Source organism: Pinus tabuliformis, chromosome 2_1 (genome assembly GCF_031772625.1).
Source record: "Pinus tabuliformis cultivar Carrire ecotype Pingquan chromosome 2_1, CPIR1, whole genome shotgun sequence".
NCBI lineage: Eukaryota > Viridiplantae > Streptophyta > Pinopsida > Pinales > Pinaceae > Pinus > Pinus tabuliformis.
The window spans coordinates 899,736,954-899,754,024 of record NC_142299.1 but is presented as its reverse complement, the minus strand read 5'-3'; the positions used below and the strand labels follow the sequence as shown (position 1 = coordinate 899,754,024).

Below are 17,071 nucleotides of genomic sequence, written 5' to 3'. Positions count from 1 at the left end.
AATCTAGAAGACCTTTGACCATGATCATCTCCCTTAGAATCGGCAATGCTCTATAATACAAGTGCCCCATCCTCTTTTGCCACAACTCGTACAACCTATCACTCCTATGTACCAGCACTCAAACAATCTTCTAGCGTGATTGAGTATGCACAGAGCCAGCTCTAACTAGGGCACAAACCACAAAATAAATATCCTCCAAAACCCTAGCTCAGCAGACCTACACAAGGCACAAATTCACAAGACGAATCTGTCCTTCGACCTTAGTAGAACTTGGCCCTCAAGCAAACTAGAGAAAACCACACTTGCTCCAAACTCGTCCTTCATTAGGTATTACGGCTTCCTGAGGCTAATTCGCATGAGAGAGATGTGCTTGGACGCTCTCCAACAAACTCATCTTTACCCCTTCTTATAGGTTTCTATGGTGGTGACATTTCTCACCAAGGTTTGTGACCTCCAACCCAAGCCGGCTTGAGTTAGCTTGCCAAAACACAACTAACATAAGAGATAAAATTCTTTCGTTGGTTATTTCGCCACATCATCGAAGCCATAGGTGCCCCTTAGCCCTTCAAGGATCCCCCTCATGCATCCAATGAATAAACTATCAATTTCTCCACTTAGTCCTGTGCCCACAACTTTGGGTACAAAACCCATTGCTTGGGTACACTACCCACAAACCACTTTTGTGGGTCAACTCCTCACAAACCCAGTACACAGGGGTTGTGGGAGTACCTCCCAAGCTACACAAATCAACATATTTTACCTTGTTGAGCTATGTATAGGAAAAAATTATTGTTGTGCATTATCAGACATTTTGGCCATTTAATAATCCCTTGACTAAGTTATTGTTATATTTAAATTGTATTGTATAACTAAACAAAGATTTCAAAACAACAAAAACATGCAATTACGCATCGAAGGAGCATAGAGGATTTACCTTATAAACCTAAAGTGGAAAACCAACATCAAATAGAAGGCTTGGTCAACTTCAAAGCATCACATAAAACAATAGAATACCAATCATGCTTAGCTAGAACTCTTCTACTCCTATGCCAATCATTAAGGAAGGGGTACCAACATTAAACTACTCTTAAATTTTAATATAGACAGCTAGGAAAATATCGATGTATAACAAAGATTCTTGTTTTCTCTAGATGATGACCCAACAATTTCAATGATGGCTTCCTTTTATTCAAAAGAAATAATCACCATCCAAATTGTACATGATCTCTTACTATAAACATAACAGCAAGTTTTCCCTTCTTCGCCTTTGGGATCTTGGCTCTAGCAAAACTACAAAGGCTGTGACAACTTCTCCCCCTCTGCACAAATATTGGATCTCCTTCATAGCCAATCTAAAGGTTGTTTCCTTCATTGTTAAAATTTGAGCAACTTCTCAAATCAGCCTTCAGTGCCGCAAAGAACCAACATAGCTCTTCTACTAATATTCTTGACTGCTTCACCTCTTTCTTTATGAGTGGAATTATTAGCTTCTACTCTACAAATGATCCTCAATATTTCAACTTCTGTAAAGTTTGAGCAACTTTGGCTTTTCACAACTACCACATAGCATCTCAAGATTGATCATAGTGTCCACACGTCAACACCCTAGGTGTCCACATAAGTTGCCACCTTCTCTACCGGGGGGCACCTCCCCCTTTCTTCCACGCAAAGGTCAAGTTGTTTTGCGTTGTACATGTTAGCCTTAATATTTGTGAATGACGAAGCACAAAGGTAGCCTTCCATCTTATGATCCCAATTCTTCGCATGGTCCATAGCTCTACATACCCCTCAATCTTCATGATGTGTGAAGTATGCAAGTTAAGCATCCCTCTCATTGCATCAAAACCTCTATATGCTTCCTTTCACCACATAGTCCAAGGCTCAACCTCTATTTGCCTTTTAGCTTGTACTTGTGCCCCTCAACTTATGCCGCATGCCTAGTGCCTTGTAACTTGTGTAAAGAACAAAGAGAAAAGGTACCACCTCCCTCCATTTTGCTCATGTCTTTACATAACCGAAGCCCCGCACATCCTTGTCTTGGCCTATTCCTTTTAAGACTTAATGGCTTAGTACTTACTCCTTATGCAATGCATAGTGCAAAGCACCAATCTCCCCTCCTTTGGTCCATGCCTCTACATAACCTTTTTCTTTGCTATTTTTCTAAAGGCTTCCATAGACTTTTGCAAGGCATCGTTGCAAGCTTCCAACAAGGCTTCTAACCAAGTTTCCAATACAATAATTAAAAAGGATTCTTAAACTCAAAATAATTAGAAAAATAACCTCTACCCGTTCACATCTTCGAGGATCCAATTTGAAACACACCTCCCAAATGGAAGGCTCTTGGTCCCCAAGAGCTTCGACTCTTTAACTCCATCCAAAGTATGGATGGCCCCTCTCTCTAATCCTCTTTGAAATTTACATTAACAAGCTAGAGTATTTCCTTTATGAGGAAATCCAAGATGGAGACAAACATCAATTGTTAATCTCCCTACTCCTTTTCACAAATGAATTAATCTTAATAACCTCCTTGCCTAAGGGCCTACATAAACATATTGATGCCCTAACCAATTTATGTGACCTCCAACAGTTAATATTCAATGCAAGTAAGGCCAAGGTTATGATCTTCAACGTCTTGGAGATCCCCAACTTGCACTTCTACTTTCAAGTGGGAGAGATTGTGATCATGATGACATACACTTACTTGGGGCTCCACTTTAGGGGACCTTGTTTCAATATGAGGAAGGCCCTCTCATCCAAGCTCAACAAGGGATACAACTCCCTTCCCCTCCTAAAGAGATACTATTTCTAGGATCTATTCTGAGACACTTCCTCCAAGTCGCACCTCATAGATATAATTATTGAGACCATTGTCCTCTATGGCTCAAGGATCTAGGGCCCAAGTTTGCTATAGAGCAAACTAGGGCCAAACCCTTCTCCTCAAGAGCAATATCCATATGGTTCCATATTCCACTATCCAAACAAAGATCAAATCTCACTCTTTTTTCCTTGAGGTCATCTTCCATCTGGTGTCTTCTCTACATAGAGTTCAAACTTCTGGAGAGGGGGTTGTACTTCCAAGCGAGATAGGTCTCCCAACATTTTTCTCTTCAAAGGCCATCAATCAAACGAACCCCTCAAGTCATCTTCACAATTGGTACTCAAAATCATGTCATCTTCTCCAATGAACGACCATCACCCTAAACTGTCTACCCCTTTTAGGTACCTTTTTCCTTAGTTAAGCCCCCTCCTATCATCTAAGCATGCAATAAAACAAGGTATTCAAGAGGACATCCACAAATAACATATCCATGTCACCTGGACCACACCAACAAGAGCCTCAACTCAAAGATGGCCCCCTATCTAGAGCATTTCTTGCAGTTACAAGATCGTGTGGTTGCACGACCCTCGTACTCATGCAGACACTGGACGTGTGCTCTTATGGTTCCTTTTGGGCAGTTTTGAGTGGATTCCCACAAAACGAATGGAGATAAATCACCATATACCATAGCCAAACAAGACCCGAAAAATATATTACTTATAGGAGCAAAAGAGGGAAATGCACCACATCCTTAAACTCCCCCCATATTACAAGATCAAAGTTCATTATTACTGCCTTTATCGTTATTCGAGGGGCTCCCTCTCCACCTTTTTCCACTACCCCAATCAAAGATGCCTTGCAATTTTCATGGAAGAGGTGCTCAGACACATCTCCATCCTTGACTGTGAAGCTTCTAAAACACAAGAAAGACTCAGCCATGTTATGAAACAAACTCGTGCAAGAGATATGTTTGTATTACAATGAAGTAATTTAATATATCCTTACTGCCTTTTTAATGATATCTAATTCTAAATTTATTAGTCACTTATACGAACAGTAGAGTATGTACACCTCTATAAACTTTAGTAGTCAAATCGATGCGCAAAGGCAGGTCCCTTGTCCCACAAACAAGGGGGTCTAATACACCAATTTGGTGTCTAGCTTGGTCATGATCTTAAAATTATATTATGGTACATCTTGAGTGGCCCTAATGGTTAAGAGCATGTGTTTCCTCCTAAGAGGTCACAATGTCAAATCCAAATGGGGGTAGAGTATGTATGCCTCCATAGACTTGCGCAGTCAAATTGTTGCAAGGAGGCAAGTACCATGTCCCATAAACAAGGGATCTCATACACCAATTTGGTGTTTGGGTTAGCCATGACCTTAAAATTATATTATTATTATTATTATATAAATACTATTGAAGCACTAAATTCCAACAACCCCTCTTAACACTACAATATCAAGTATTACAATAGAAACAACGAAATGAAAAATTATTCTCGAATCTCAAGTAACTTCACTCCTTCATAGTTCAAAAAATCATGGAAGCACTCCATCAAGATGTATCATCACCCTCGTAAGTATAGTAATTCCAAATTCACAAATTCCTAAGCTCGAATCCTCAAACTCTTGAATCATTGCAACTCTCTGAATTCCCAAGTTCCCAAATCATTGTAGTTCATGAATTCTCAAATCACTTAAAGTAAACCTTCTATGATTCCCTTCTACTTGGAAAATTCAACCACTTGGAACAAATATTCACAATTAGTTTTTCTCATTGTCATTATTATTGCTTGCCTATATTTCACAATAGCATTTTTTTTAAATTTAATGAAGAGAAAAATTCTTCAAAAAATTATTTTATACACATAATTTCTTAATAAGTTTATGTTTCTACCCCTATTCTTCTAGGAATTGAGAATTTATAAAAGAATAGGTTTTTGCCCCCTCCTCTTCCAAGAATAAAATCTGCCTTTGATTATATATAGTTTTACCTAATTAATTACATAGAAAACTCATAAATGTCTTTCCCTTGCTACACTTTTTGGTTCCTTTTGCAATTCATAGGCTTCAAGGCACAAAGCCTTCTAATATTTTTCTAGCCCACAAATTTCAACTTCATTTCCAAATTCATCACATGTTGAACAATCAGAAGACTTCAAATCTTTCCACTTCAATATTATTTTGAATTTTTAAGCACACAAGAAAGATTCAAACATGAATAGAAATGAACTCATGTCAAAGAATGCCTTTATTACAATGATGTAATCTAATATAATGAGGTTGATCCCTTTTTATGTCAATTGCTAGGTAGTTGTGCTACTGATACAACCTAACTATCTTATTTAATATATCTAATTCTCTATTAACCGATCATTAATATGAATGTGACTTCTATATCACATTCATAGTTTTAAAACCTAACCCGGTTCAAACCAAAATTGGTTAAATCATCCAGTTGGAGAGGGCCAAGTATCAAATCGTCGAGCAACCTAGACTAGTGGGTCTAATTGTATCGGTTTGATAGCAAATCCAAGCCAACTAGTCCCATACTAAACTGACTAAGTAGATCACGCCACACAAACCCCACATGTGCAAACTTGAAATGACTTGAAATGAGTTTATACCAATGTTCCATGGGGACGAATCCCCTAGGATGGGGTGCATGCCTTCCACACACTAGGATGGGGGGACGCCTGGGGAAGCATTTCCCCACGTACCCCTTTGGGGGAGGCGCGAGGAGGCACACATTTCCCCGATGTGGGGGCGCGTCTCCCCAAAAGGGGTGCTTTTGGGCTCACCCCCTCAAAAGGGGGACGCCTAGAAGCACCCTTTTGAGTTTCAAGAAAGTTTGTGCGAGGAAGCCTAATATTCAAGCCTATGGCCCTATTATTGCTATGCAATTCATGGTAATGTTAAATTCTTAAAGTAAAAGTGACATTCTCTTTTATCTTTCATTTTCATCCTTTTACTTAAAATGAAAATGAAAGATAAAAGAGAATGTCACTTTTACTTAAATTTTTAACATTACCATGAAATGAGTCAGGATGTTTGAGAGAGGTTCCAACCTCATTAGACTTCATATAGAGAAAGTACAATTTTAGATCTCGCTCAAAATCCAACAGACTCGACAACTTTTCAGGATTTCAGATTTGAGGGGATTAAAACAATTCCATTGGATTTTTTCATGTATGAGGGTATGGAACTAGTATTTAAGCAAGAGCACCAATCCCTCTATGTACATTGACGTTAGTGGCATTGGTTGTTGAACTCCTCTATCATAACCCTACTAAAAATGTACCCATCATTCAAACAAAATCTTGACTTGATATGCTACATTTTTTTCTATCTTATTTTAATGCTTAGAGGGTGATATTGATGACACAAGTCCCAATATAGATAATGATTTTAATGATATGTAAGTATTTTTTGTAACATGATTTTTTTTGGATGTTAGAAGCCATCTAGAGCATGTTTGTTGATGTATTTTCAGTTCAAATATGGATTGCACTCAATGCTATTTTGGTTATGTGCCCCCTTACATGCTATATAAATGAGAACTTTTGCTTATTTGTGTACAAATGGTTTGGATTCATATTGATGCACATACATGTATATGGTTTTCTTTAAAATTTGAATATTTTAGGTGTTTTTGGTTGATAGGTTTTTTGGTCTAGTCTTTTTTATCAGTTCTCGCTTTAGGGTTTTCCAATTCGATCACCAATCTGGTTCCGTTAACAATGGCATCTATTATACTCTATTTTGGTTAGCACTACTTGGATTTTAGAATGATGAATGGTGAACTTAAATTTTAAATAAACTTCCATTCTAGAATGATGAATGATAAATTTAATTTTTAAATCAATGTAGATTCTAAAATGATGAATGATGAATATGGATCAATGTCTTTCATTATTGAATCTCATGGTGTATGGATGAATGATGTTTGTACCAATATGAACGATGAATATGGATCAGTGTATTTCATTATATAATTCAAATTATGTATGGATCAATGTATTTATGCTTTTATTATTGAATATGAATTTGAATTTTATATATATATTCAATTATATATATATGAATTTGAATTATATATATATATATATATATATATATATAATTCAAATTCATATTCAATTATATATATAATTCATATTCAATTATATATATATATATATATAATTCATATTCATATTCAATTATATATATATATATATATATAATTCAAATTCATATTCAATTATATATATATATATATATATATAATTCAAATTCATATTCAATTATATATATATATATATATATAATTCAAATTCATATTCAATTATATATATATATATATATAATTCAAATTCATATTCAATTATATATATATATATATAGATATATATAAAATTCAAATTATTCAATTATATATATATATATATAGATATATATAAAATTCAAATTATTCAATTATATATATATATATATAGATATATATAAAATTCAAATTCATATTCAATTATATATATATATATATAATTGAATATGAATTTGAATTTTATATATATATATATATATATATATAATTGAATATAATTCAAATTCATATATATATATATATAATTCAAATTCATATATATATAATTGAATATAATTCAAATTCATATATATATATATATATATATATATATAATTCAAATTCATATTCAATTATATATATATAATTCAAATTCATATTCAATTATATATATATATATATATATATAAAATTCAAATTCATGTTCAAATATATAATTGAATATGAATTTGAATTTTATATATATATATAATTGAATATGAATTTGAATTATATATATATATATATATATATATATATATTTGAATATGAATTTGAATTATATATATATATATATACACCTCGACGTCTCCCCATCCCCCCCCAAATTTCCCTAAAATTTGAGGGTACTCCCACACGTCCCCCCGTGCTCCCCGCACCCGCATCCCCTAGTCCTGGAGTCTTGGTGGAACATTGGTTTATACATTGATTTTACTAAAGAGAAACCCTCACACATTACTATAAAGAGAAACCTCTACCTCCTAGTTGCCTCACATCTCTAATGATGAGTATGAATGATGTTTGTACCAATATGAACGATGAATATGGATCAGTGTATTTCATTATATAATTCAAATTATGTATGGATCAATGTATTTATGCTTTTATTATTGAATATGAATTTGAATTATATATATATATAATTGAATATGAATTTGAATTATATATATATATAATTGAATATGAATTTGAATTATATATATATATATATATAATTGAATATGAAATTGAATTTATATATATATATAATTGAATACGAATTTGAATTTTATATATATATATATATATATATATATATATATATATATATATATATATATATATAATTGAATATGAATTTGAATTATATATATATATATATATACACCTCGATGTCTCCCCATCCCCCCCTAAATTTTCCTAAAATTTGAGGGTACTCCCACACGTCCCCATGTGCGTCTCCCCGCACCCGCATCCCCCAGTCCTGGAGTCTTGGTGGAACATTGGTTTATACATCGATTTTACTAAAGAAAAAAAATGGAAGATTCCCTCCCCAAACCATCACACATTACTATAAAGAGAAACCTCTACCTCCTAGTTGCCTCACATCTCTCATTGTGATCTTTTATGAGCGTATGTGGACTTCCTAAGTTCTACAATAATGGTGAGTTTATCAACAGTTGTCAGTGATCTAGCAGCAACAAGCTTGGAGTTGGATCGGCATATTGGAGATAATTTGGAGTTGGTTTAGAGCTAAGTCACCTGACACGGGGATTCGGGACACATAGGATTCGAGATTCGTGGTGTCGGATTCGGACACGCTGACCCCCGGAACAAGACACGTTAGGACACGTTATATATTATTTTATTAAAAAAATATCTATATATATATATATATATATATATTTATATTTAAAAGATATACATATATATTAAAAATTAGATATTATCATATTTCTTACACAAATTTTCATTAATGATATAAATTTATTGATTTCAAACATAGATCTTCATCTATAGCTATTAGCATGCATAGTACATACAAAATTCAAATAAATGTCAGTGGTATTGGTCACATAAATGATAAATCTATTAAAATTTTAAATCATGATTCATAATTCATAACTGAAAGACAACTTACAACTACAAGATAGTAAGATAAACACACTGAAAACTGTAGTTTTCTCATTAAGTCATCAAATCAAAATGTGTTACATAGGTAGTGTTGGTGCAATGCCAATGGCAAATAGAAATAGAAAATATATAACAACTACATGTATACAAGCCTCAAGGCATCAATCAGCATCAGAATCAGCATGACTATCCCCATCATCATGGTCCCCACTGCTCTCCTCTACATCCTCCTACTCCGTTGTATCCATAGTCGCCTCTGCATTTGCTGGTATGGAGGTTGACCCCTCCAAGGCATCAAATCTAACAGGCTCTAGCACTGGATCATTGAGATCCATGTTGGCCAATGCCAACTCAACAGTGGTGTCCAGACCCATATCATCAGGAACAGAGTTACTTGGAAGCGGGAGCGAAAGCGGGGAGCAGGAGCGAAAACGGGAGCGGGAGCAACATATTCAGAAGCTCTTGGTTTGGTGCTCTTGATTAAATACGAGTTCCATACCCTAATACATGACAAAATGCAATGGAAACATTGCAATCCATCGAATCCTGAATTCCTGAAAAACTGTTAAGTCTGCTGGATTTTGAATGAAATCTAAAATTCTACTTTCTCCATATGAAATCCAATGAGGCCGGAACCACTCTCAAACATCCTGAGTCATTTCATGGTAATGTTAAAAATTTAAGTAAAAGGATGAAAATGAAGATTAAGGAGAATGTCACTTTTACTTTAAGAATTTAACATTACCATGAATAGCATATCAATACTAGGGCCTAGACTTGATCATGAAGTTGCCAAAATGCTTTACTCCTTGCTCCAACAGCACAAATCACTTGCCAACAGCACAAATCACTTGCCAAATGACAATTTTAATGAGCAAACACGCCCTTTTCATTCCCGCGCTGAGCTTAGCGAGTCCTGGAAACCGGACACGTGTCCTAAAATCGCGACACGCTTTTGAAAATCGGGACACACCCTCGAACACGATGTGTCCTGTGATTTGGACACGAATCCGGACCGAATCGTGTCGGATTCGCCGGATTCAGGATTCGCAGGGGGTTTAGGACAAATCCGGTGACTTAGGTTTAGAGCTATCCGGTGGAGTTGGCATATTTGGGAGGAGGCTAAAACCCATTTTTTCATTCTGAAATATGCTTTCCCTCCTCTGAAATTGAATATCTAATATTATCCCTGTTATCTTATTTCGTTTTCTTTTCCAATTAAAATCTGCCACTTTGTGTTCCTAAATCTACTCTCTTTGTTCTTCAATTTAAGATAGGGTTTGCATTGTAATTTCTTGCATGTTTTTTTCTTCAATTTGCAGATTTCTTTCCATTTAAATTCCATCATCCATGGCCCCAAGAACCAAAAATGTTACATGGACATGTTGTGATGTTATTAAGGGCCAAAAGATTTGCAAATATTGCCAACACTCAATCAGGGGATTGGTGGGGACAGGGGGAGTGGGGGTGTAATTCACAGGTTAAAGCAACAATAAGATGCCAAGTAACCTAGATGGTGCACCAAGCGAAGTGTTAGGGCATATTAAAGCAAAAATGCTTAAACAATTTGAAAATTTTAAAGAGGAGAAGGCTAAGGAAAAGACAATAAAAGAAATTGCAAGGAAAAGGAAATTTTTACTTATGAAATCCCATTATGTTGGATGATATCAAACCAACTTCAAAACGGGTCAAGGAGACTCAAGTAGCAGAGTTTGATGTTGATTTTCATATTGATGCCATGGAGTTGGGTGTGGTTGATTCCAATGCAAATCTAGTAGTTGAACCAGGAGCTAAAGGAAGTGAGCACCAAGCATGGCACATGAAAGTACTAGTCGTGCAGCTCCGCCAACTCGTGCCTCTGTTAGGCTTATTACTAACACTGTTACTACTGAGGTTGTAGATGTCCCTAAGGAATTTGAAGACTCTAATCCAAATGATGTCTATGTAGCTCTTCAAAAAATGGTTTGAGCTAATTATCATAGGGGTTTACTCAATATGTATAATACCCCCTAGGATCCCCTCAAGCTTCCCCTCTCATGGTATCATAGTCCCTCTTTAAAGTGTTCTTGCCTCATTTAGCTTGGTTATTTCATTAATTGCATAATTGTCAGTAAATACAATATTTACATTGCCATGGCATGTTGTCTTCATGGAATAAAACAATGCATGGTAATTAAAATATCCATGCCCAAAACTTAATTATCAATTAAATCATAATTAATTACAACTATTTTAGAGGATTAAAAAAGGGAATGTTACATTATGGACCCCCCTCACACATCTTCAAGACTAGCGAGATACTGTTGGTGAAGGACATGGATCATGCATCGTCCCTGTTGAGAAATCGGGAGGCTAGATTGGATTTCTCTTTCTTTTATAATTGCTTGTGAAGTTTGTTGGCCTTTTATTAATCTTTAGTATCTTCTTTCATCAAACAATTACCAAAAACGTAAACATGAAGATCACAAGAAAACAATGAACACAAGATATAGTCAGGGCAAACCCCTCCAAGGGGAAAACCCAGAAAAAATTCTCTTCTTATAGAATCAAATCAAAGTGAGATATCCAAAACCCAAGACTCCAACCTTCTAGATGCCAAGTCAAACCCTCCTTCTACACAGCAAATCCATCAATAGCAAGAGACCAGTAACAAATCTTCAACAACAAATGTGATGAGGCAGAACTTCCACAAATCTGACTTCAAGAAAACCCGTCTTCAATTTCATACTTCGGCCTTCCTTTTCTTCTGCGAAATTTCAGATCAAATCATGTGAATTGTGTATGACCAAATGAGCTCAACTCACCCTCTATTTATACTATCCAGAGGGGTTCGAATAGACATGACCTTTGGGGTAAGGCGGACCTAACAAGCAGGGTCGACTTGGCATCTGAAGGGAATTTTGACCCAAATTACATTTTTTTGTAATTTCCAGGCTGTAAATAAGCCTTTGATTTTAATCATACGAATAATAATGAACATGAAGAACATGCTTTAATAAAATAATAATTTGCCTTGAGCATGATTCCCATGCTTGAAAAATAAATTATTATTTTTCGTCTTTTTTATTTTGCATAAAATATACAATTGTCAATGACATAAGTACAAAGATAACTATGAAGACTGAACCTAGTTACATTTTCTAACAGTCCCCACATCATGACAAACACAATCTTGAGCTACTCACATCAACCTCAACTAAGTGGCCAGTTTTCTATCACAAGTTTTTGTACCTTGACCTTGGATGGAGGAAGAACTAGCCTCACTTGCTCTTTCACTCCCCCTTGTATCATGTCACTTGTCCATTTAGTACTAGCCACTCCTTAGGGGATATCATATGTCATTGTATTCACCCATTCGCAATGATTGACAACTTCAACAACAAACCTATTAGTTTTTTTTTTTTTTGAACCTATATCTGACATACAATTCCAATAAAAAATTATACCCAGATTTTTAAACTCGGAAAATAAAATATTTTCCAAATCTTATTTTATGAACAACAATACACTGAGTTCACTAACTTTAAAATGCAGCAGAAATAGAAACCATTTACACAGAAAATTTGACACAATGATTTACCCTGGAAACCCCAATGGGGAAAACCAGCAAACAAGTGATTCTTTTATTTCAGCCCACACAGAAAATAAATCTGGAAATTATTGCAACAATTTATGAACCTGTACTTGGCCCAAAAATCTGAGAAATTCACCCACAGAAATCTGCCTTGAACTGTGTGCCAAAACAGCTCTACACAATGTGGTTTTGAAGACCTATATGGCATGTCCATACAGATTGTACAGAATCCATACGGTACAAATCAGCAAGTTGTTTCTGTCCCACTGCCTGAAAATTGCCTCTTTCTGCTGCCTGGAACTTCGTGCCCAAAATCTGTGTATAGGTTGCCTTGAAATGTGTGCCCTAGCTCGCCCTCCTTGTTGCCCAAATAATTTTTTCCTGCTTCAATATTTTTCCATCTTCCTCTTCAGCTCAAATCCTCACTTGTTCCTCTCCTTAGATTTGCTTTTATAACTTTCCAATAACTAAAACCTATATCCAAATGATTGACAATCAAGATCTAATCTTGATCACGTGAGATCAACAGTTGTGACTTAATCTCTCATTGAAACAACTTATGTCACCTTTTAATCATTATAAAGTAAAAGTCACTTTAACTTTATACAATACAATTAATATCTAGAGAGTACCTTTTTGGACACTTCCACGTGCTAGACAAAAAGCCAATATAGAAGTACCTGTTCAAGCTACAACTTTCAACCAATGTTACACAGGTACCACTCCCAACCATTGGAGAGCACGTACCCCACACTCCAGCGCTCCTGGGAGCTTGGGAGTGGGTATGAAACGTTTCAAAATCGTTGGGAGCGTCTTCAGGTACTTTGGAGCATTTTGGGGAGCATGATTGTGCAGACTGTGACATTTTGGGTACTCGTTTCGGCTGGGAACATCGCTTGGGGGCTTGTGGGAGTTTCCGATTCATCGAGGAGCATTTTTAACTCTACATCTTGGATTTTGACCAATATCTATTTTTAACTGACTTTGGTGAAACTATTTCAGAGCTTATAAGTTATAAATTTAAATTGCAAGATTTATAATTTGAGTTTACAGCGTCCTCCCATGCCTGCATACATTTCACGTGGATAAAAATGTGCGCATAAAATAATTTGAGGGTCTTTTTTATGCGGTTTTTTAGGACGACAACCAGATCTAAAACCTGCTAAGGAGTTTTCTTGTGGGATTTTGAGTTGCAATATTAAACCCATAGTTTCATTTACTGCGCTCTAGAAATCTACAAGTTTTGGTTCCAGGGCTTGTTTTATTTTATTGTTCTTTGCATTTTATTAGTTGCACTACCAGTCGATTTTTGATCTTCCATTTAATTCATTTGAAGCCAATTTTTGGTTTCATATTATTTTGGGGATGTTACACGGCGAATGATCCTATGACGACTTGTTAGCAAATGGCACCTGTTATGCAAAACCCCATTTATGAACACAGCAAGAATGCCTCGAATGCTTTTGTCCACATCATCAATAGATGTCAATGGTCATTAAATTTTGCTCTTTTTTACTTTCATATTTTTCCGGAAGCTTTTAACTTTGTGAAATCAGAATATTTTTGAAATTTTGTAGACACTGAATCCCTTATATATTCAAAAAGTAATTTTAAATAATTTGAATTATATAAAATATCAGAGTTATCAGAAATTATATGATTAAATTAAAACATATTTATTTTTTAATAATCATTTACACATTAAAAGTAAACAAATATGGAAATGTTTCTACTCCAACCTTCGCAGATTGTAAATTTGGTTAAATTAATTAAGATTCATTTCCCTTCCTCGTTTACTTCATGCATCCTTCTTGTTTTAATTTCATGAATAATGGTAATTGTGGGAGATTTTGTGCTCCAACGCCACCTGTATGATTTAGATATATAATAGTAAATTTGAAAATAGTTAAAAGTTTTTACTTGAAAGACCACATTTACCATATGCATATATAGACTATATTTGAATTATCAATTATGTTATTAATAAATAAAAATTAATATATATTAAATTTTAATATATTATATCATTGTCATATCAATTATGTTAATAATTAATTTTATTTTTAATATATATTAAATTTTAAAATATTATAATTTTGTCACTCCCAACTCGACATTTCCTATAAATTTAGGCAAAGCTTCTAACTGTACCGGATACTCATTCCCGGGTACCAGAAACTCGTGCAACATAGCTTTCAACAAATCCTGCATGCATTGTTGCACGCTCCCTTGCCTTCAATCATCAAGAACAATAAGGTTTGACATCATCTCTCTCTTTCTCTCTCTTGTACAACTAGACGATCTCCAATCCCGAGGCCTTATATTATATGATGGACACCTACATTATTTGTTGGACTGCAAATTTATAGCTTCTCAGTTAGACACTTACAAATTTATAGCTTCTTGGTTAAATACTTAGTTCTCTTTTACCTCCTTTAGCTTCTTTCTTTCAGCTGCACTCTTTACCTCCTCTAGGTTCCTTCTTTCAGCATTGCTATAGGAGTTTCTTTCACACTCCAACTATATATTTACAATGGATGTACCTTTTAGTCCCTTCGACCTATTTTTGTGGTCACTTGTTGGATATTAACGAAATTATCTTATCTGACTATCTAATACACATCCAATAACAGAGAAAATTGATATGATATGTAGCGAAGATATGCAATTAAATACAAAACATAGATTCTCCCTAGTAACTTTCTGTGTACTTTGAAGGGGCAGAAATTAAAAAGACTATAAGCTATATATATTCAAAATTTAAAAAATACAATAAAATAAACAAAAAAGAAGTAGATCAATGAACAGAGAGAGTACAAAAGAAAGATGGATAACCCAATCAAGAATTAAAATCATCATGTTTAGAGAGGTATCCTAAACATAAATACCTCCTCATTTTAAGAATCTATACACAATCAACTACATAATCCTAATAAAAATTGTCACAAAGCACATAGAAAATAAAAATATAGCAAACAGTTAATGGAAAAAACTGCACCTGCTCACTGTGACCTTGAGGAAAATATACAACACGGCTCCCAACAGCAGGTAGGGACACAAGTGGCCCAGCACATGCATGCCATAGCTCCGAATTGAGACTCCTCTTTTCCCCTGCTTAGCATTTTAATTAAATTATTAAAATCTTGACCATCTCTTAACTGCTAATGCTAAATGCTAATGATGCTACAGGAACCTGATTTTCAGTAAGCAAAAATTTATGTTCCAAAACAAAGTGTGAAGAAACCCTAATAAAAACATTAATGCAATCAGAAAATCGTAGGCTTTTGTGAGACGGTGAATTAAATTATTCCTGAAGTGTTATCCCAAAGGGAAAATGATCAAGAACAAATATTCAATATCCATGATATTATATAAAAACTGGGACAAAAGGAAAACATCCAACAATCTCACCATGATTACAAATGAAGTCCTAGAAAACAAGAAAACAGAAATGTCTTGAAGCCTGTGGAACTAAATTTCTCAATATGAATCTCATGCATCATTTAGCACAGAGATATATACACTGTTGATGGATTCCCAGTGAAAGTTATGTCAGACTAAAATTTCAGCAGACATGCAGTAGCATAGCATTAGGAACATTTGAAGTACTATCAGAGATATTTGACTTTAGCTACAGTAGTGATCTTAGCCATTTGGAGCACTGCGACTGAAGTAACTTGAATGGTTGAGTAGAAAGAAGTACTCTACGAGTCATTCAGAGTGCTGAATATATAACCTACTTAAAGCGAACAATCTCAGCTACTGATACTCATATTTTCTTTGGCACTAAATTTTATTTTAGCCAGTTTTGTAGAATGAATTATTTGAGATGTTGTTAATGATCTTAATATACCTGGAATTGAGATGGACATAAGTAAGATAAAGCAAGAAACAGAGGAAATCCAGATAAAAGCCTCAGTTCCCAAAGTGAGTTCATAATACATACACTTAACAGATAAGGGGTTCTATGATCATCCTCCTAAGAATGGCACTAATGACCAGTGTTACTTGGGAGCGGGAGCGAAAACGGGTGCAGGAGCGACATTTTCAGAAGCTCCCGGTTTGGGAGCGAATCCCAGAGCGTTTTTTATATAATATATATATTTTTATATATTTTATATTTTGATACATATATGTCAACAAAAACATGTAGAATGATGAATTAGATTTACTTAAAATACAATTTAACAACAAAAAAAAAAACATAGATTGATCATTGAACCATATAACAACAATCATCTAGAAGTTATAATCTTCATCAACCACATCCACAAGTTAGTAACATACAACATATTGAGTCTCATGAATCGTGATTCATCAATCTTAAAGTTTCAACTTCAAGCTTTCAAAATTGAAAATTCAATATATAACATTTATCATCATTGATCACCAAAGTTGTACTTGTAAGCTAAGTTTAACCATTACAACAAATAATATCTAACATGAAATGAAATGTTAG

General features: G+C 34.6%; 1 protein-coding gene across 1 annotated transcript in view; it reads right to left on the bottom strand.

Annotated features, from left to right (window-relative positions):
* Window positions 1–17,071, bottom strand: part of LOC149203561 (auxin response factor 6-like) — a 130,355-nt gene that overhangs the window by 95,829 nt on the left and 17,455 nt on the right. Inside the window, exon 2 of the mRNA XM_089401914.1 lies at window positions 15,611–15,723. Within this exon, the coding sequence (XP_089258040.1) occupies window positions 15,611–15,723 (113 nt within the window). The remainder of the gene's footprint in view (window positions 1–15,610; window positions 15,724–17,071) is intronic.